Source organism: Mirounga angustirostris, unplaced genomic scaffold (genome assembly GCF_029215605.1).
Source record: "Mirounga angustirostris isolate CCGP_5_RB_7025 unplaced genomic scaffold, mMirAng1.0.hap1 SCAF_2, whole genome shotgun sequence".
In the NCBI taxonomy this organism is placed as follows: Eukaryota; Metazoa; Chordata; class Mammalia; order Carnivora; family Phocidae; genus Mirounga; species Mirounga angustirostris.
Genome location: NW_026991710.1, coordinates 111,251,979 through 111,272,963, shown reverse-complemented (window position 1 = coordinate 111,272,963; position 20,985 = coordinate 111,251,979). Strand labels below are relative to the sequence as shown.

Here is a 20,985-nt window from a genome sequence, read left to right as displayed (position 1 = left end):
AATGATAACATTTACTGACATTTAGACACTTGTATTTCAACTAGTTTCCTTCAAAACAACATTATAAGGAGATCAAATTAGTTATTTCCCTGTAAGGTTGAAATTAGCATTAATTTTCAAAGCAGAAGACATGAAAAAATGCCTGAACGGGATTGGTCATTCCTACAGGTATAGGGGTCTTATGCGTATAGATCTATCTGCAACACACATCATTGTACCGTGATATTAGATCAACTATTAGTGATGTGCTCAACTTTGTCTTTTATATGAAAACCAAGCATAATATCCAGCAAAGATAGGAAAAACTTAAAAAATAAATACATAAGAACTTCATTTAAAAAATACATAGCCATGTATCTATTTATTAACCACTAATAACCTACTAAACAGGGATACAATTTCAAAATAACTTAAACAAAGCCTTAGATAATTAAGCCATGAAAATAAGTGGAAAATCTTCTGGGTTGGTAAATAAAATACTTATAACACAATTTATACAAGTTTATTTTCAAGAAAGACACACACAATACACATGACTTAGAAACTGTGTGTAAAAATATGGCTGCTTATTTAATATTCTTAACGATCTGATTTCCCCTAATATAATTCAGTTGCTTCTATGTCAAAACAAATAGCATATTAAAAACAGGAATTGCAGCCTCAGAGAGGGGTTGGAAGGCTGACACACTGAAAAGGGAAACCTGACCACTCACACTAAAACAGGTTAGGAACCCCAAGACTATGTATATAGACTTCCAAAACCCCTTGAGCGAGATTGGCAGAGGAAATACACAGTGCCCAGTTACATTTGAATTTCAAATCAGTAATGAATAATTGGCTAGGATACATATGCCCCACGCAGTATTTAGGTGTCATGACTTTTATTTGCTAAAATTGGCAACCCTATCTTAAGGCATCTGCTTCATGACACTGGTTACCACTGAGACAAATATTAACAGTATTCCCTAGAAAAATGTTGCATTCTATTTTCTAATTATTTTATAACACTGTAATTCATATATTTTCTATGTATTTCCATCTAAAATCATTTAAAATTAAGATATTGATTTTTTAATTTAAATTAAAATTTAAAATTCAAAAGAAGAAAATATATAAATATATAAATAAAATTCAAAAGATAGAGAAATGAAGCTCAATTATCTACAATATAATTTCATATTTAATGAATTAAATATCATACATGGATGCAATCTTAATTGTCATTTATTTCTTTGTATCAGGATTAAATTTTAACCTTGTTTTGAATGAAATTTTTGTTTTTGTGAAATAGATATAGCATATTAGATAAAATGTTCTTTCTTCTTTTGCATAGTAAACATAATTTTAAATCATTCACTCTAAATTCTAAGCCTATGTATACATTTTCATTTTAGTTATCCCCTAGAAACTCATTAAACCACCTCCCCCTTGCCCTTTCAATTTAACCTATCATCAGATAATTAAAGATTTGAAAACTGATATGCAGGGCACCTGGGTGGCTCAGTCAGTTAAGCATCTGCCTTGGACTCAGGTCAGGATCTCATCCTATGCATTGGGCTCCCCGTTCAGCCGGCAGCCTGCTTCTCCCTCTCCCTCTCTTCCTCGCTTCCCCGCCCCCCGCTCCTGCTCTCTTGCTCTTTCTCTCAAATAAATACAATCTTTGAAAACTGATAGGCAGTGAGCTGAACTCATCTTAAAAAAATCACAAAAATGATAAATTGTTGAAATAAGATTATATCATGCTTGTTAAAGTTTAGTTACGTACTAATTAAATGACAAGATTTGGATCCTTAAATAGTTATATTACATCTCATGACTTTACACTTTGTGTTTACATAGGGTTCATCTTAATTACTGTAAATATTTAACCATGTAATAAATAAAAGTCATGCTATACACTTACAATTTATGAAAAATATCACAATAAATCTAGGAAAAAAATCAAATTTTAAATAGTCAACCTTTGCTGAGGCCAGTAACAGATTCTGGTTAAATAGTATTGACAATGTATGTATATATATAAGATACCTATAACATTATTAAAACATGATAAATGTACAAACCTACCTGCATATTTAATAAAGTTCTCACACACAAAAAATCAAAATTTGGTCTTATTAAAAAAAAAGTATTTGAGATATTCAGTTGCCAAAGGCCATAGAAAAATAACTAAGAAAACAATCTGAAAATAACTTAAGCAATAATGATGATGAGTAAAAATACCAAACACTTAAAAATTGTTACACTGGAACCCCCAAAACCTAAAGGAAAGTCAGATAAATTGCCTATAGCCATAGTTATCCTGTACTATGAATAATCTCCTGTCCCTGCCTATAAGCGTGTGTTACAATGGATCTCCATTTATGCTCATGTTTAATTACCTTATATTTACTTAATTTTTTACATATATGTTTGTAAATGACACGCAACAGACCATTAAAAAAAGATAGACCCTGATATTATGACCTGAGCCAAAATCAAGAGTTGGATGCTTAACCAACTGAGCCACCCAGGCACCCTGAGGCTTAAGTAGTTTTTAAAGAAAAAGTGATCAGTCAGAAAAAAAAGAATAAAAGGACTAATATAGTTAAGGCTAGAATAAAAAGGACATGGAAATTATGGAATGTTGAAAGATGATGAAATCAGGGAAGAGTATGTTAGGAGCGGAAATGGTTAGGTTTGGAGGGTTTTTTATTTGTTTTGGCATTAAGAAATTATTATAATTATATTAATTTGTGTGAGTTGGGAAGATGCCTACCTAGATAACTAAAGAGAAAAGAAATAGCACTCGCTTTCTTATCTTTAAGATGTTTCATTTGTTGATTCATTGATGTAGTCTACAAGCATTTATGCCTGTTTACTTTGCTTGAGACTCTAAAATGAATACACATGGATTCTGCTTTAAAAGATTTAACAATCCAATGGTAAAAACAATTGTTTTACAAGATATTTTAAAAATAGCAATCATGTATAAAAATCTAGAAGTTACAAGAAGAATGTGTATCTGTCTTTGTCTGGAAAGGCTTCTTATTAAAGGTAAAATGAGTTGAATCTTGATTGATGAGTAAGAGATGGCCACACTGATGTGGTGAGGAGTGGTTTTGGAGATGAGAGAGACGCCAGAGGGAGAAGAGAATGTGTCAAAGCACAAGGACCTGGGGAAAATGGTGTATTGAGAAGCTGACAATCACTGAATGACATGAAGCAAAAAGTGTAGACAGGGTTTAAACAAAATAAACTTCTAAAGCTAGCGAACATTATTGTGGCCACAACAGGGAACCTCTCAAATTTTTTAAAGGAGACTATCGGAGTCAAATGCCTATAAATATAATTAATACTCTACTTGACAGTAGAAGCCAGATGGAAAAACAGAGGGGTCTTCATTAATTTTGGTGAGTTGGGCAGAAAGGACTGGAATTGGGGAATGCAAAAGAAAGTACACCTGTGTCTCTTCACAGAGCCCAGCAAAGACTCCAGGGTTTATACTTTACATATCTAGAAATAGTTTGCATTCCATCACCCTAAATCTCCCAAATGTAACAAAATATTTTGCAATCAAATGATTACCTGGGTGTTTTGGAGCTGATAGCTCAATACTAAGGATAACTGTGAAAGAAAAAGTGGTAAAAGGAGCTGTTCAAAGAAGAGATTCTGTCCCAAATCTCAAGCCTCGAGTAGTATCAGCAGCATTATGAACTAGGTACCTATAGAAAAGCATGGAACATTTTTTCCCACACGTTTTAACAAAGGAAAAAACAAGGCAGATAATGATCATAGACTAACATTACATTTACTTTATAACTGTGAAACTAATTTTTTTATTAAAATATAGCTTCTGGTTTATTCTTTCATAGAGAGACACAAGTAAATCTCATCCTGGGAACATCTGGTTGGCAATTCACAGAAATAGTGAAGACAGGGACAATTTTAATTATGGCATTTAAAATAACATATTTTAAGTGATTAAAGCTCACATGCATTTGATCAGATCTTTCCTATCTAAAAATAACCCCAGCCTACAAGTATTTTCAGTTATCACCGTTCCTTGTATCTACTTTTCACTTCCAAAAATATTAAATGTTAATTTAATAAAGTACACATATTTCATCTTTCTCCATTTTACTGAAATGTACTTTCAAGGGTGTTCCTAGTTAGTTATTAGTTTTCCAATCAAAATGCATTCCCCTCTGGGGCGCCTGTGTGGCTCAGTCAGTTGAGCTACCCACTCTTGGTTTTGGCTCAGGTCATGATCTCAGGGTTGTGAGATGGAGCCCTGTGTAGGGCTCAGCGCTCAGCACGGAGTTTGATTGTCCCTCCCTCTCTGCTCCTCCCCTTGCTCACGCTCTCTCTCTCTCTCTCAAATAAATAAAATCTTAAAAACAAAAACAAAAACAAAAACACATATTCCCTTTCAACACAAGAACTGCAGTAGTACTATAGTGGTGGAGCAACCATTTCCCAATCATTTAGTCTGAAGATTTCAGAACCATCCTGGATGACTACTTTATCTTTTATTGCTACATCGAGAATTCTAATACTTTCCATTTGTTTTTTTTTCAAAATTTCTCTAATAGTAATCTTTTCATTGTCATTCTCCACCAGGCTCTTATTGCCACAAAGCCTGAAAACTGCAATAACACTCTGCTGATAAAAAAAAACAAAAAAAAAACAAAAAAAAAAACACCACACAACACATCCTTTCTGACTCCCCTCAGAATAGTGTCTAGTTTCTTAAGCCTGGGATTCAGATAGGGAATGGGTTACAAATAAATGCTCCCTCTAGAATCAGGTAATCTCAAATAAAAAGTCTAGCTCCCCCTCACTAGCCATCAGACCACAGACAAGTTACTGGACATCTTTTTTTCTTAATTTTATAATCTGTAATTCGGCCAGAATAATTATTTCATTTGGTTATTGTAGGGCTTATATGTATTAATATCTGAAAAGTTCTTAGAATCACTAGTGCTAGGCTGATAATAAGTTCTTAACAATTGTTAGCTACTATTACTATTGGTATTATTGTTTAAAATGAGTCTTGATCTATCCAAAACATAACTTTCAAACTTTAACTTCCACTATTCCCCCTGGATTTATGTTATAGATTTGGCAACCTTTATTATTCACTTCGTATGCATTTGCTCCCTAGTTCCACACTCTTGTTCATTCAATTCTGTACTCCTAGAACGCCTTTTTTTTCTCTATCAGTTAAAATCATTCAGATAGTGCTCCAATATTGGCCCCAAAGCAGAGTTCTATAAATCCTTCCTTGGTTACACTCTAAGAGATCTTTTGCAAAGATAGCCAAAGCCATTTATTATAAAAAGTAAATATCTTCTGTATCTGTTAATGAGATGAGAAGCTTAAAGTGGAATCATTGAAAAACAGTGCATTTTGAGAAGAGAGAAAATGCTTAATTGAAGTTGACATTGCGATTTCATTCACAGATATGTAAGTGAAAAAACAATTAAATCTGTTTTAAAATCTCATTTTTTTCCCCCTAGTTGGGCAACAGTACCCTTTAGCGCAGGAATTCTCACCATTTTATAAAAAAAATGAGAGATTTTTGTTTTCATATGAGACATGCACATAAAAAGAAGAATATATAATGCTGAGTTATAATCGGACACTAAAACGTAGTTGTTAGGGCTATTATTATTCGGGCAAAATAGTGATATACATGCAAAACGGACCTGGCACGCGGGAGATAAAAAACACACGGACTCATAACATCATGAGCAGTACACAGAGAGCCCAATGAATAAATCATAAACAGAAAGTAAAGTTTGGATAGTTTTAGGCATTTCTCCAATAAACTTGTGACACCATTTGCTAGTTCTACGTGACTTTTAAAGACAAAGTTACAAAAACATAAATATACAATGCTGAGAGAATTAGATTTATCAGATAGTAGGATTTTAGTGAAGAAAAAGAGGCAACAAAATTTTTCAGCTTCTGCATGTTCAAATACTGATTTATGGCAGACAGATATCTTTCATAGATCTTATAGAAAGACTCAATTTTCACATAGTAACAGACTTTTTTTATTACTCTATGTGATGATCTTTGGGTATCTGTGTCTCCCACACAAGGATGTCAGAACTGTTTGGAGTAACAATGTCCTGTCTAAGGCCAGAATTTACTCTAATGTGCTTGTACAATCGACGAAATGCAGCCTATGTCAAACTAGATATGGGCATCTATTTGTATCACTTAAAAATTCTTTGGCCTGAAGAAATTTAAATAAAATAAAGAAAATTCTTTATTTTCAAATATAATATGCTGCTTCTTTTACTGAAATAAGAATCTGTCAACTCAAAAGTTTATTCTTTGTCAGATTATTTTTACTGTTTGTTGTACATGATCAAGTATCTTTACCCATTGTAAATACACAAGTTAAGTAAAATAATGAGAACATGACATTTTAAAAATTATAATTGTGCTTTGTGACTAACATCACCATAAAATGAATACAACCCAGTCTTTGCTGGGAATCATACCTTTGGTTCTATTCAATTGGTTTCATTGGTTTCACAGATGAAAAAGGGATACTGTACTTTTAAAACATATGTATTATGTGAAAGAATATATACTGCAGATGTAAAATAGTGATATATCGTGAAAAGAACATTTGGAGTCTGATTTTTCTCTGGGAGTAAAAGAAAGCATAATTAGTTCTATTTAAGCCAGGATTTTAATTTTCTCTATACTCAGGCTGATGTCATTGTTCCAATTTTAACTGAATGTATGGTTGCCTTGAACACTTAATGAGTGCTTCCTTTGGGCCCAGGCACTCATTGCTTCAGATATGTTAAATAATTTAATCTCTACAATGAGCTTTTGAGGATCTACGTCACAGATGAGGTAAATGAGTTACAGGAAGGTTAAAGAAATTACAGAGGTCACAAGCTAGTAACTGGCTGGGTCAGTATCGGAACCCTGGCAGATCGGCCCTGTGAAAGGACTTCTTAACTATACCACATCACATCTCTGATATGAGGACAGATATAAAGTCCCACTCTTGTAATTATGTAGTGGGCTACAAGTCCAAAGGAAGTACACACATACCGTAAGAACAAAATCAGAAAGTGATATTTGCTGAAATTGAAAATTTCAAGTTATCATAAGGTCAAAATGGATAAAATTAGTGATGCTTAGAAAAACTTACCCTGAAAATAAGACTAGAGTATTTTTCAAGTATTTGCCAAGACCACAGTCCAACTAGGTTAAGTAGGTTGTGCTTCATGTACATCTTAAAAAGGGAGTTGAGAACTTTTCACTAGTGTGGTAATATGCCTACGGTCAGTTTACTTTTTTTTTTTTTTTTTTTTCAAAATTATCTCAAAAGAGGGCTGGTAGTTAGCATGACGTATAGGGTGGGAAGATATCAATAATTAAAAATCCTTTTGCATATTTCTAGAATGGCACAGAGCAGGTGACACTGAGATGACCTGATTTGAGTATGTTGATCTATGCAGAAGATACTGTATCCTTCTACTGCATGAGGATGCATGAAGCTATGTATGCTCACTAATAATGAACCTGATCTGATGCCCTTTACGTTTTCAACCAAAGTTCTCATAATATTTCTATTTTCCCCCTGGATATCTCTCAAGAGTATTTCAATTCATTCCATTATTACATACGTATTTAAATTAAGATATGATCTTATTTTCACATCTACCTGTGATGAGTTCATGAGCCATAATCATTTTCCTATATAGTTGGCTTAGAGAACATTTATATAATCTAGCTTTAGGGTGAACAAAGCCGAAAGTCACCACAGCTGGACTATAGTAGGTGCTCAACAGTAAGTGGGTCACCCTGTTTTTGTCAGTAGCTTGGGAAGAGTTTTTCTTATAGTTCTAAACTGCCAGGGCACTATTTTCTAATAAATAATAGTATTACAAATAATAGGACCTATCGACAGCCTTCTGAAATTAGAAATTAATTGAAATATGAAAACCTTTAAAAGATTAATAAAGGGCATAGAATTAAAATTAAGCTCAAAGCAATATAATGTATCTTTTATAAACTACATTCAATGTTTTAAGGGGAAGATAATATTTCCCCATATTAGATATATTAGCACACCCTCTCTATAACCATTATGAAAACATAATTTCTATGAAGAATTCCTACAAAGCAGGCAATTTAAGTTCTCAAGGATTATGTCCCTAGATCCCAAGCTCAATATTAAATGCGAGAGATGAAAATTAAATTATTTAATGTCAAGTGTTTCCCAAAAATAATTCTAAGTAAGCCTGCATTAAAAAAAAATACCTTTCTCAGTAATTTCAATGAGTTAATATTTTGTTCTTATAATTTGAGAAATAATTATCTTCACACCATCCCATATATAATTAAAAAATATTGATTTCCGGGCGCCTGGGTGGCTCAGTTGGTTAAGCGACTGCCTTCGGCTCAGGTCATGATCCTGGAGTCCCGGCATCGAGTCCCGCATTGGGCTCCCTGCTCAGCAGGGAGTCTGCTTCTCCCTCTGACCCTCCCCTCTCTCATGCTCTCTCTATCTCATTCTCTCTCTCAAATAAATAAATAAAATCTTAAAAAATATATATTGATTTCCCAAATCCTTAGCTTAATTCAAGTTCAAGGGAGTTAGAATTCATTCCAATCTATCAATAAAAGGCATTTCTACATGGTCTAACACCAAAAAACCCCTTTGCCTCTATATAATTAAGTATATTTAAATAATCACAAAATACTCCTGTATCTAATTCAAAGATTATTTCATCACCATTGATTGATAAAAATAACTATCACCTTATAACATTGGTTGTGTATTTATGAAATCAGTGCCTTGACTGTGTCTTATTTCATCTTTTCATGACTATAAAATGGGCACTCAGTAGTAGCTACTAAAGTTATTAAATTTAGACTTAATGCTTAGCTAATACAATTTCCCATTTATTTTTCTTTTCATTTTATTTTTCTTAAGTGTGTAATTAATTCATGCTTTCATGTTATCAAGCTAATGCTACATTTTAACTTACTCTCCAAAGTAACAAACCGAAATGTAATGATCATGTACAGTGTGCTTGCTATATCTTCCAAAATAATTAAGAAAGCACCTATTACTATGAGGTTTAACGAGTAGCCAACTTGGGGCGCCTGGGTGGCTCAGTCAGTTAAGGATCTGCCTTCAACTCAGGTCATGATCTCAGGGTCCTGGAACTGTGCTTCCTGCTTGCAGAGAGCCTGCTTCTCCCTCTCCTCCCTCCTTGTGCTCTCTCTCTCTCTCTCTCTCTCTCGCTATCTCTCTCTTTCTAAAATAAATAAATAAAATATTTTAAAAATAAAAGGAGTAGGCAACTTGACCTTGAATCATTATTAATCTTGGTTTCATTTTTTATTTAATTGTGAGCCATTTCACAGTAACTGACACCAAGGATTTTCCTTAAAATTCAGCAGAAGATAAAATGATACCACAAGTGGAAAATTCTTATTAAAAGAGAAATAAGCCAGCTCAATGAAGATTCAATATTTGACAAAGTCAGATATTTAAAATCTATAGTCATCTCTCTTCCTTTTATAAATTATTATTATATATAATATGGAGCCTTACACTTTTAAGTTGTAATGCATACTTTTAATAGACATGATCTATGTTATATATTGCATATCTATATCTCTATGTATATTTATAAATTTAATAGACAAATTTTATACTCAGCTTTTGCCCTCTACACATGTCCCCACATTTCCTTCTAAAACTATGATTTCTTAATTTCTGGTACTGGATATTTAATCATCCGTTGCAATTCAATGTGTGAGGGGGACAAAAAAGGCTTTACAAAACCAATTTTTTTCCTTTAAAAATCCCTAAGAAATATAAGAAGTCATCTACCACAGAAACAGGAAGGGAATGAAATTGATAAAAACCTAGGCTTTCTCACTTCCCTTTCTTTCGTCCTCCAGTAAAACTGAGCCTCATCCCCTTCACTCCTTCAGCAGCCCCAGTGCTGGGAAACGCATTCTGCAGGAAATACATCTCAGGGCTAGAAAGTGCCATTCCACCAAATCACAGCTGACATCTGCCTACGTTTGTAGTTTACATCTGCCTACGTTTGTAGTTTATAAAGCTCTCTAGGTAAAGCGTTTCCATATCTCTTGGGAGCAAATACCAATGTCAGGGTCAGGATATTTCCCATAATGTGTAATTTACATCTCTCATGATGCAATATAGATCCATTTTCTCTTTTCTGCTCTCAATAAAGACAGGTTAACTGATCCGTATCTTATCTGTGCAGTATTTGTTTAAACACTTAACATTTGTTAATATTCATATATATATATATAATATATAAATATACATTTATTTTATTTATATTAATATATATATATATACACACTCCCCTTTTCTTCTCAATTCACAGTCCCTCAATCCTTTTAAACTCTCTTCAGATATGCCATTTTCCAAAATGTTACTCTCTTTATTTTAGTAAGTCTCCCCTTAGCATCATGAATGCCAATTTGCCACAGTCCTCTAACTTAGACTCAAAGAAATGTGAAATACAGATATTTCAATTTTTCTACTCTCTCATTATAATCTGGAATTCAAATGAACATATTTAAATATTTGCTTCTATAAAACACCACTAAGTTAACAGATAATGTTTCCATCAATAAGAAAGATATAAAGACAGGCATTTATGAAAGGCAAGACATAAGAATTCCAAAAATAGTAAGAACAATCATGTTCAAGGAGAATACATGCTAACTAGTTTTTTTAGTTCACACATTGGTGTATTTTAGGCTCTGCTGATTGCTTTCCCTATATTCTCAGAGAGAATATCTGGCTATTACATTTTAGTGAAACAAATACATTATCCCATTTCACTTATTCAAATTGTATAAAATTTAAAACCCAGAAAAATTCATTTTTGGTTAGAGGCCGGGACAGTGGCACCTCATGGGTTGGTAGTAGTTGGAAGAGGACAGAATATAGGACTTTTTGAGGTACTTTTTGAAGTACTAGGACTTTTTTACTACTGGACATGGTACCCAGTTAATGTTGTGGTCACTGATTGCACAAGTGAGCTCACTTTGTGAAAACTTGGGTTATACTTTTGTGATTTTTGTACCTTTCTACATGTATTTTATACTTTAATAAAACATATAAAAATAAAAAACTAAATATGGGTTGCTATGTATGGAGCTTATTTTAATCATGAATCAAATTAATTAAATATAAATAATATTAATAATATTTATGAGAAAATTATAAATAATAAATGTAAAAGTAAATAATATTTATGAGAAAATTATGGAATTTGAACAACAACTAGACAACCAATGATAGTAAGAACTTTCTTTAAAGAGGAATACTATTCTTGTGATAATGTTAAAAATAAACTTTATCTTTAATAAACATATGCTGAAATTTTAATGGATTAAGCAGTAGGATCTCTGGAATTGCTTTAAAAATCTGAGTGAAAACACAGTGTTTTAATGTTGGATGAAACAAGTATGGCTAAGAATTGATCATTGTTTAGGCTGGAGAACATGGAGAGTTTAGAACTACTCACTGTATTTTTGTATATGCTTGAAATTATCCACCATTTTTATGTTTAAAAGTATAATTTAGTAGAACTCTGTAAGCTCTATGTAATATTGTTTTCTAGTACCATTGTTCTTATCAAAAAGATTGAGATAACTCAAGAATCAAGATACATCTACCAAAACATACCTTGATTTCATGACCTTCAGTGTAATCATCTGATGAGTATTTCTCTGGCAAATAAACCTTAAACCCACACCATCGGTGACTAGCAAGGGGACTAGTTCTGGCATCGGATTTATTAACAGTGGGGCAGAAAGCGCACAATAAATTTATATTAATTTTTTTACAGGTCAGCCTCCAGATTTTCTATACATTTTCTAAGAATGCATCAATAACAACAGTTAAACTGTAACATTCACCTTCATACCTATGGACCTATTCCTAACACTATTTTGATTAAAACTACATGGGAAATATTGTATCTTATATACACCAGCAAGTACATCCCATCAAGATAACTTATTATGTACACTTCATATACTGATGCCGTTGTTGACTCAGAACTTTCTACCATGTGTTGCACTTTGAGACAAAACCAATGATGTTTAGTGAGATCGAAAAGAATCCCTTCACCATGGCTATTTCTTTATCCAGGGTGATTCAAAATTTAACTCAAGAAATATACATTTGATACTGATTTTATTTATGTATTTCTCCTGGGCTTGGGTCTTTTTTCCTTCTTAAGAAACTTTTTTTGAAAATTAAAAAAAAAAATATTTACAACTATGCTTTTTATGAATAATGCAGTCTTTATCCAACTTTCAGTTGAAATATCGTTATTGGTATAAATATGAACCTTAGACCACTTGATGACAAACTAACTCACTTTTCTAGTACGTGTAAAATATACCATTAAATATCCAAAACAGGTAATACTGGAAAATCTAGGGTAGGATTCTGTCTAATAGCAACATGAAAAGAGGAAAAAAGTCTTACTTAACTACATTTTTACAAACAGTAACAATAATGTTTTCCTCAGAATACAGACATCTATTTCCTCTACAGTGTCACGATTAATTTTGCTATAATACGCAGTGTGAACTGGTCCTAAAAAAGTACAATCGGTACCTTAAAAAATAAAGAAACAGACCAAAATTGATTACGTCACTTATCTGTTTCTCAAAAAACACTATATTCTCAGGTTTAATAGCTTCTGATGATGAAGTAGCCATTAGTTAAATAATCACGCTGTTTCTCCTCTGGTAATTGACAGATATAATTAAAAATTAAATTAAATTAAAAATATAATGCTTCTATATGGGATATGTATATGCACAAATGTATCCATACAACAGAATCATGAAATAGAACACAGAAAATATGTTTACAATCACTTGTTGAATTCAATGACTTAAAAGCTGTCATTGATAATTTTTTTTGTCCCTGATAATTTAATAACACTCGACTGTACAGATTATGGAAATTTTGTTGAAATTAAGTTCACATATAGTCTTTTCAATCTTCACAGTTTAAAGAAAGGTGTCTCTAAGAGAAGAAAAATTGTATGTGCCTAAGTAGTACAAACATATTGTCATAAATGTATCGATGAAAGATTCAGAAATAAAACCCTGATTTTCATCTGTGAAAATTTCTAGCTTATAATTTGTCCTTATCCATATCCTTTTGTGTGTAATTACATTTGGGATTCAATTTTTTTTTTTTAAGATTTATTTATTTATTTGAGAGAGCGAGAATGAGAGAGAGAGAGAGTACATGAGAGGGGGGAGGGTCAGAGGGAGAAGCAGGCTCCTCGCTGAGCAGGGAGCCCGATGCGGGACTCGATCCCGGGACTCCAGGATCATGACCTGAGCCGAAGGCTGTCGCTTAACCAACTGAGCCACCCAGGCACCCCTGGGACTCAATGTTTTCAAATCCTCCATACTCTCCTCATTTAAACTGATGGAGGTGATTAGGGGCCACTAATGCAGTAATTAGGAAGTCTTATTGGATCTTGATATAGAACTTCCAAGATTTTTATTATACTTTGGGAAACATTAAATTGACTCCCATTATGCTGAGCTTAGTCCTAATTTGATAGTATTTCTTAATCTTGAACAATGAACTTCATAGTCCAAAACAGTTTCCAAGCTATAGTGTCTAAATGTTGCTATCTAATTCCTATTAAAAGGACTTTAAAAGACGCAGACTCACCCAAAAAACGTCTGGCACATTGAGTATTGAATAATGTTTAATGATATTTATAAGCAATTGAATTTGTATGTACCAGACTTCTTTACAATATCTTTATAACTTAATGCATTTAAATTTTGACCCACGCATCTTCAGTATGATGAGGCAGGAAAAAAATCCCAAGTAGATAATCCTTTTCATTGAATAATCCTATTTATATTTTAATAGATAATCTTCCTTTGTCAGGCTCACACGACGGACAAGTGTTTATATGGATTTACTTTCAATGTACAAAATAAGAAAGAGGATGGAAATGATCTGTAATATAAAATGAGGTATATAAATAATATTAATATGCTAAATGATAGCTCAATAAAATGCAAAGTAAGCACAAAATAAACAGCTTTTATAGGGTAGATGGAGACTCAGATACTAAGGAGTGCAAAATATTGAATAAAGATATATATTACTTTTATCAATTAAGTCTTCTCTATATACCCTTAAATATATATTTTTATTTAGCTATGTATCTGCCAGTTCAAAAATATAATTAGTAACATGCAAATAAATAATTCCTACATGGGAATTATATAAGAAAAATAAGTGACTATACTAGGTGAATATTTATACCTATTAGCTTTACAAAGAAGTGAAAGATAAGACCTAAACTATGAAAGCTGCTCGTAAATAAAATATGTCAAGCAAAGATTATCTCAAAGATCTGGTAAGAAAGAGGAGTATTTAAAATTCTAGGAGAGTTAACAAGTATGAAACAAATTTAACACCTTTTTAGAATATAATTTCTTAGAATGAATCAAAAGACGTTTAAAGTCTCAAAGTATTGAAAAATGCCATAATATTTTACAAAGCATCTTGTTTATGGGCATATCAATATTTTGAATGAGTTCACAATCTCCTTCCCCTTATAAAAACTTTGTAGGTAATAGCATGAGAGAAGTATAACTAATTTAAAATATATTTTTAAAATTATGAAGAAAAGAAAGTTTGCCTAGGGATTAAAAAAAAAAAAACTGTGTGCAGACGCGTGTGTAAATGAAAGAATAATGACTGCACTAAAGATTATTTGGGTACTTTAAAAACACTCATTCAGCCATTCATTCATTTTTTATCATATAATTTTTTAGCATTTATAATATGCATAGCTGGGTAATGAGTCTAAATACGCCAAGAGAGTACTGTATACAAACCAGTTCCAATGCACCCAAGGGCACAAATTTTAAATGACATGTCATAAGTCACTGAGAAGCACTGATGTCTGAATAAGTGAAAAACAAATTGCCTACAGAAATTGCCAGATGTATAGATGTAAAATGAATGTCCACCTCGGAAGGATTTTTATAGCTTTCACTTGAAGTCATTAATTGAGGTAGACCATTACTGAATAACTAGAGAAGAAATAAGATAATATGATTATATCTCAGTTATCTGGAGTTACGGAAGTTTCCAGGCAGCTGCTGCATCAGCTAACTGGAGTAATGATACAAATTGTGAATAGATTATCATTTTTCAAAGAAGTAAAATATCATAAAATTCAGTGAACATTAAATCAAACAGTAGATATACAGAGAATATGACCTGGGATTGGTTGGGGTTTTTTCTGGCCCTGAGTTATCATTTATTTCCTGCTCACAGAGCTGAGGTGAGTAAACTATTTTGATTATGAGAGATCAATTCTTAATTACTAAACAAAGGAATTTAATGAAAAACAGAAGGACTGGTGTTATTCAAAGACCAGAGATTTGTCACAAAAGTTTAAACTAAAAAAGTGAGAAAGTTAGGTTCACAAATCTAGAGCTATTCTTATAAAGAAGAGGGAGAGAAGCAAAAGTCTCAGAAATAGGATATTATAAAAAAGTAACACAACTTGGAGAAAAAGGGAACAGAAATTAACATATGTACTTGGAAGAAAATATCCTGAAAAAAAAATGTCCATTCATTTAGTGGTGTATGGACCTTTGAGAGAAATGTTTAAAAGGCCATGTATAATAATGCTTATTTATGGACTTTATTATTTGATAAATGGATGTTATGTTTATGACATTACAGGAATATAGAAATCCCAGAGAAATCATATACAAGGATTCATAAATATGAGAGTAATGTGTACCAATAGGAAAAGTGGTTTTATTTTGAATCTTATGTATGTTCTTACCACACTACTGAGTTCAACAAATTACGAAAACTCACAGAAGGCAGATTGAGATAATGAAGGGATGGAGAGATGTGTCTAAACAAAACATGCTCTACAATTTTAATCAACTGAAAACTTGAAGTGCACCATAGAAATAACATAGATGCCCAAAAGAATTTTCTCAAAATGAGGTTTACTGAAAAAAGTCTAGGTAAAGTGTCAGCAACTTTTCAAATGGAATGTTTCAAAGTTCTGACATCTTTTCTTGTGTTAAGATTGAGTTAAATTGAAGTTTCAAAATGACTCAAAAAGTAGGCAAAATAAAATTAGTTAAGGAGAAAACTAGCAATTTTTGCACACATGGACTAGTCTAAATGTTGTGTAATGTGAAAGAAGGATAGACTGTGACACTTCAATAAATGGTTCCCTACAGTCCTATGAGTCTAGAAAATTTCATGGATTTAGGGTTTAAAAAATTCTAATGTCAATGTATTTTTTTCATTTCATTCAATATAATTTATTATTGTATGACCCTTTAAATAAATGAAAGAAAGATTTTCACAAATATATTTTAGATGAAATTTCATTGGTTATTTGTTTTTTGACTATTATCAGTTTTTAGGCACTGATTATGTTTATTGACAAGAAAGCAGTGATGGGGGTGGGAGGGATGGGGTGGCTGGGTGATAGACGTTGGGGAAGGTATATGCTATGGTTAGCACTGTGAGTTGTGTAAGACTGATGAATCACAGGCCTGTACCTCTGAAACAAATAATACATTATATGTTAAAAAAAAAAATAGTAGGAAGGGAAAAATGAAGGGGGGAGGAATCGGAGGGGGAGATGAACCATGAGAGACTATGGACTCTGAGAAACAAACTGAGGGTTCTAGAGGGGAGGGGCGTGGGAGGATGGGTTAGCCTGGTGATGGGTACTAAAAAGGGCACGTATTGAATGGAGCACTGGGTGCTATATGCAAACAATGAATCATGGAACACTACATCAAAAACTAATGACGTAATGTATGGTGATTAACATAACATAATAAAATAAAGTTTTAAAAAAAAGAAAAAAAAAAGAAATCAATGAGTTTCCAAAGAATGAATCCTTACATCTTTACTACTGTACTGCTTATGCTGATTCGAACCAAAAAATATGCTTATTTGCTGACAAAAGTCACAAGCGATGATACTTAAAATGTGAAGCCGAAATCATAAGTAAGTATGACTGCAAAAGTAATATTTAAGATATTGTTTTAAATATTGGGTTTTTCTAAATTATCTTAATAATATAGCTTTTATCAATTATATTCTTAAACATAAATTATTTTTATGCTACTTAGTTGCTGAGACTATCCAGATTGTTTTCTGTAAAACGTTTTGTCATTTGAAAGACTATTATTTTAAATAAGAGGTCTATAATACTAAAGAAATTCTTGAATTCTTCACGATAAAATGTGGTATTATTTTTAAACTCCAGGTAATAATTTTTTCAGGTTTCATTTTAATAAGTGTCAAAAACAGTGATTAATTTTTATTAAAAGTTAAGGTGATATTTTCTTTATTTCTCTGAAAAAGGTAAATTTATTTATGCTAAAAATTCATTAGTATTTTAAGATAAATCTAAACATTGAGTTTTGAAAACGACCACATTCTGCATGTTTAAATTTATTTCTTCAATCTTTCAGTGTATTCCTTTGGTATTTATCAGGGCATTAACAAACTACAGTATTATAACAAAAATAAGAACAAGCATGCTCATAAAGTACTCATGACTAATGAGTTTGAATAGACGTTTTCAAAATTATTACCAACTTAAAAAATAACTTCCATTTCACTAAATACATCATCCATACTCTTCATGGATCTTTTCTTACACATTAAAAAAAAAGGAAATATGGTTGTATTTGGGCATACAAAAAGAAACACAAACTACTTGTTTTTTAACATGTGCATACAAGTACTTTTGTGTAGAAGTTGGTTTCTTGCGATTTTTAATTTTAAATTTAGCAACCAGAAGTATAGAAATGGGAAGTTCTTGGGTATAGGCAATGATTTCATCTGTATTATTAAGCATATTACCATTTCCTGATCATTTTATAAATGACAATGGTAGCTTCATTAGGCCTTATTTTTAGAGCTCTACAAAAATAAATATACAACTACTTTCTTAACATTAAATAAACATTATGTTCACCAAAGAACTAAATGCATGTTCAGCAAAAGAAAATTACTGCCCCAATAATTATTTAAACATTCTGATTAAAAACAAGTTATAGGTGCCAAGTTTTTAGTTTAACTATGTAAGTGACATGCTTTTCAATTTAGAAGATGAGAATATTTCCATTCCTGAAGTTAAATATTACAAGTATTAACAACCATCATCAGGTGAATTTGGAGGGCAAAATGGTCAGTGGTGTTTTTTTATTTGTAGTTTATGCTATCAAATTAACTGTAAAATTGCCTATGTCTATTAAATCAGAACCATGATGTAATTTTAAAGATAATTGTGTGAGTCTAAGATAACATTAAACACTAAAAGTTGAAGTTCTATGAAGAGCTAAGGATGGTATAAGTAAAAACAACAAAATACTTATATTTGGGCTTATTTTTCAACCAGGTCACACTTCATCCCAAACCCTAAAGTTTGAGTGGTGTGAGCTGGCTAACACAGGAAAAAAAAAAAAGTTTTTAAAAACTAATTTATTGTACCATATCTGAGTAATAAACAAACAAATCTTAATTTTCTTAATTAAATAACATATGCATTCTTTGACTTCTAGCAACACACATAATTATTTTAGGCTATTTTAAATCACTCATATGTGCAGATGTGTGAGCTAAACTTTAGGACTTTAGCATCCAAATTTCATCATAGTTATTATGTTAGACATTTCAATACTTCCCTTAAGTATATGTGCTCTCCTTGTATTTATTAACTTCAAAAGATAAAGCAAAACAAATATCAATAGCTAATAGGCAGGAGCAATTATTTGGTCTGAAAAGCTAAAATACTACATCATGCGTGGGGTAATGGTATTTCCAAGTAATTTGAAAAGTTGAAGGCAATCCTTCATAAAACAGTTTAATCACTGTTGCCATCACAATGTATTTAGCCAATGGCAGATCCATTCCTTTATTCATAGGACACTTTTGACTCGTATTATCAATGTCTAGAGTAGTAGTCTTGTCCTCAATGTATTCAATCCATGGCTTTCATATTTACATTCATAAGAGCTAAAAAATATGTTCTTCTAGCTTTTTTTCTTTCCTTTCAGTACTTTTTCCTATTTCCCTCCTATTCCATAAATTGTAAAAGAAATGATACATCTGCATTCTGCTCATTTTTGTTCCTAGCTTATGATTCCATGATTTTTTAATACTAGAAAACGAAAGAAAGAAAACACCATATATGCTGGATTTCCTATACAAGATAAAAGTCATCTTTTGACTGAGTTTTTAATGAGTTTCCTTCTCATCAAATATTAGTTTATATAGTTTGACCAAACTATTGAATTGTCAGCGGTATTTACCCATTAACTAAAAGGAAAAGATAACTATGTAGCAGAGAATATAATTTCATCACCGAGATCCTCAAAGGAAATACACTACAGAATCTCTAAGCATTTTTATTTTCACAGTGGTTGTATAAAATAATCTACTTACAGAATGTGGTTCCAATATTGAAAGAGCTGAGTACAATTTTCAATGTCTCCACGTTAGAAGAACATACTATTTTAAGTAAATGAAGAATATTGCTTTATTTATATGTTTCCATCACATAGTTCCTCTGATTCCGGTCAGAGACTTACTCCATATGAACATATTACTAAATTGCATTGAATGGTCAAAGTAATGGCTGCACTGATTTCCTAATTTAGCCTAAAATGTTTAATGTCACTATGGAAAAAGGATGATTATGCGATAATGCTGGCATCGATAAAAAAAATGAAATCTCCCAGTGACTCAAGTGTCAAGAGATGTTTTTCCATCTTAATTAAGCCCTTCAAAACACATGGAAATCAAGTCAGCAAGAGATCAATATTCAAAGGAAATATGAAGCACATTTGAAAAATGTTTTCAGCATCAAAAGTTACGTTTGATTGTTGTCAACAACCACGTCCTAACACAGGAACCTGTCTTCCTGTTGAGTATATTCATTTTTCCATAGAAAAGTACTGCCTGCATCCGAGAGTCACTTTTATCTTGGTTTCTGAAAACAACTTGAACTCTATTTTTACTAAGAAGAATGGCGTGTTGAACTTATTCCCTCAAAGGGAATACTCTGATAAAGCCTTTTATGTAATACTTACTCAAATATGGTGGTTTGTAAGGCGCTCGTGTATTAGACAGCAGTCCATCCAGCTCCTTCCTCTCCAGAGTGTTGTGAAGGGCCTTCTCTTTGCCAAAGGTGGAGAAAGACCTCTCCGCCCCAGGCTGCGCTTCTGGAGTTTCAAACACCTCAGTGTCTGGAACAGAGTCCATGCCAGGAACATGCAGATTGCTGCGATAATCAGCAGCTTGGCGTCCATCAGCAGGGACAAAAGATGGCATCCAGCACCGGTCTGAGTGGCCCAGGGCTTTGCATTCCTCAGTGCAGTTGGAGAAGAGATCCATGCCTGTAAGCAGAAAAAAAAGAGAAACTACAGGTTCAGGTTTCGCTAATGTGAGATTACAGGTGGCATAAAGGGTGCTGGGTGAATGTGCTTTGCCAAAGTTTTCCTGCCTTAACCTCACAGGAACCAAAAATGTCTTTGTACTATTTTCCAAAGGGTTAGACTTCTAGCAAAGAGGACCCTGAGGAAGATGTTTCTAATATTCTCAGAGTATTGGGAAAAAATTCTGGCTCTAAATTATTTAAATAACTAGGGAATGGTGAGTAGAAAAAGAATGAATATTTTAAAAAATCTCTGGTGAAATTCATAATAGAGACAAATGCAAAGTGTAAAGCCTTTATAATTCGTAATCTCTAATGATGATAAGGCATCCAACACTTTTTTTTTCCTTAGAGACAAAAACATTAGAACTATGTGTAGCACAAATGATGGTATTTAGATTATGAAATCTGGACATGAAACAAAAAGTGAAATTCAACAGAAATACGGCACACATATTGATAAACC

The 20,985-nt window shown here is 32.4% G+C and overlaps 1 protein-coding gene across 2 annotated transcripts in view; it reads right to left on the bottom strand.

The window, feature by feature from the left end:
* PCDH10 (protocadherin 10) overlaps positions 1 to 20,985 on the bottom strand; it is a 62,477-nt gene that overhangs the window by 28,109 nt on the left and 13,383 nt on the right. For both annotated transcript variants that reach the window (XM_064585069.1, XM_045879388.3), the window contains exon 4: positions 20,176 to 20,481. In XM_064585069.1, coding sequence (XP_064441139.1) covers positions 20,176 to 20,481 — 306 coding nt within the window. The remainder of the gene's footprint in view (positions 1 to 20,175; positions 20,482 to 20,985) is intronic.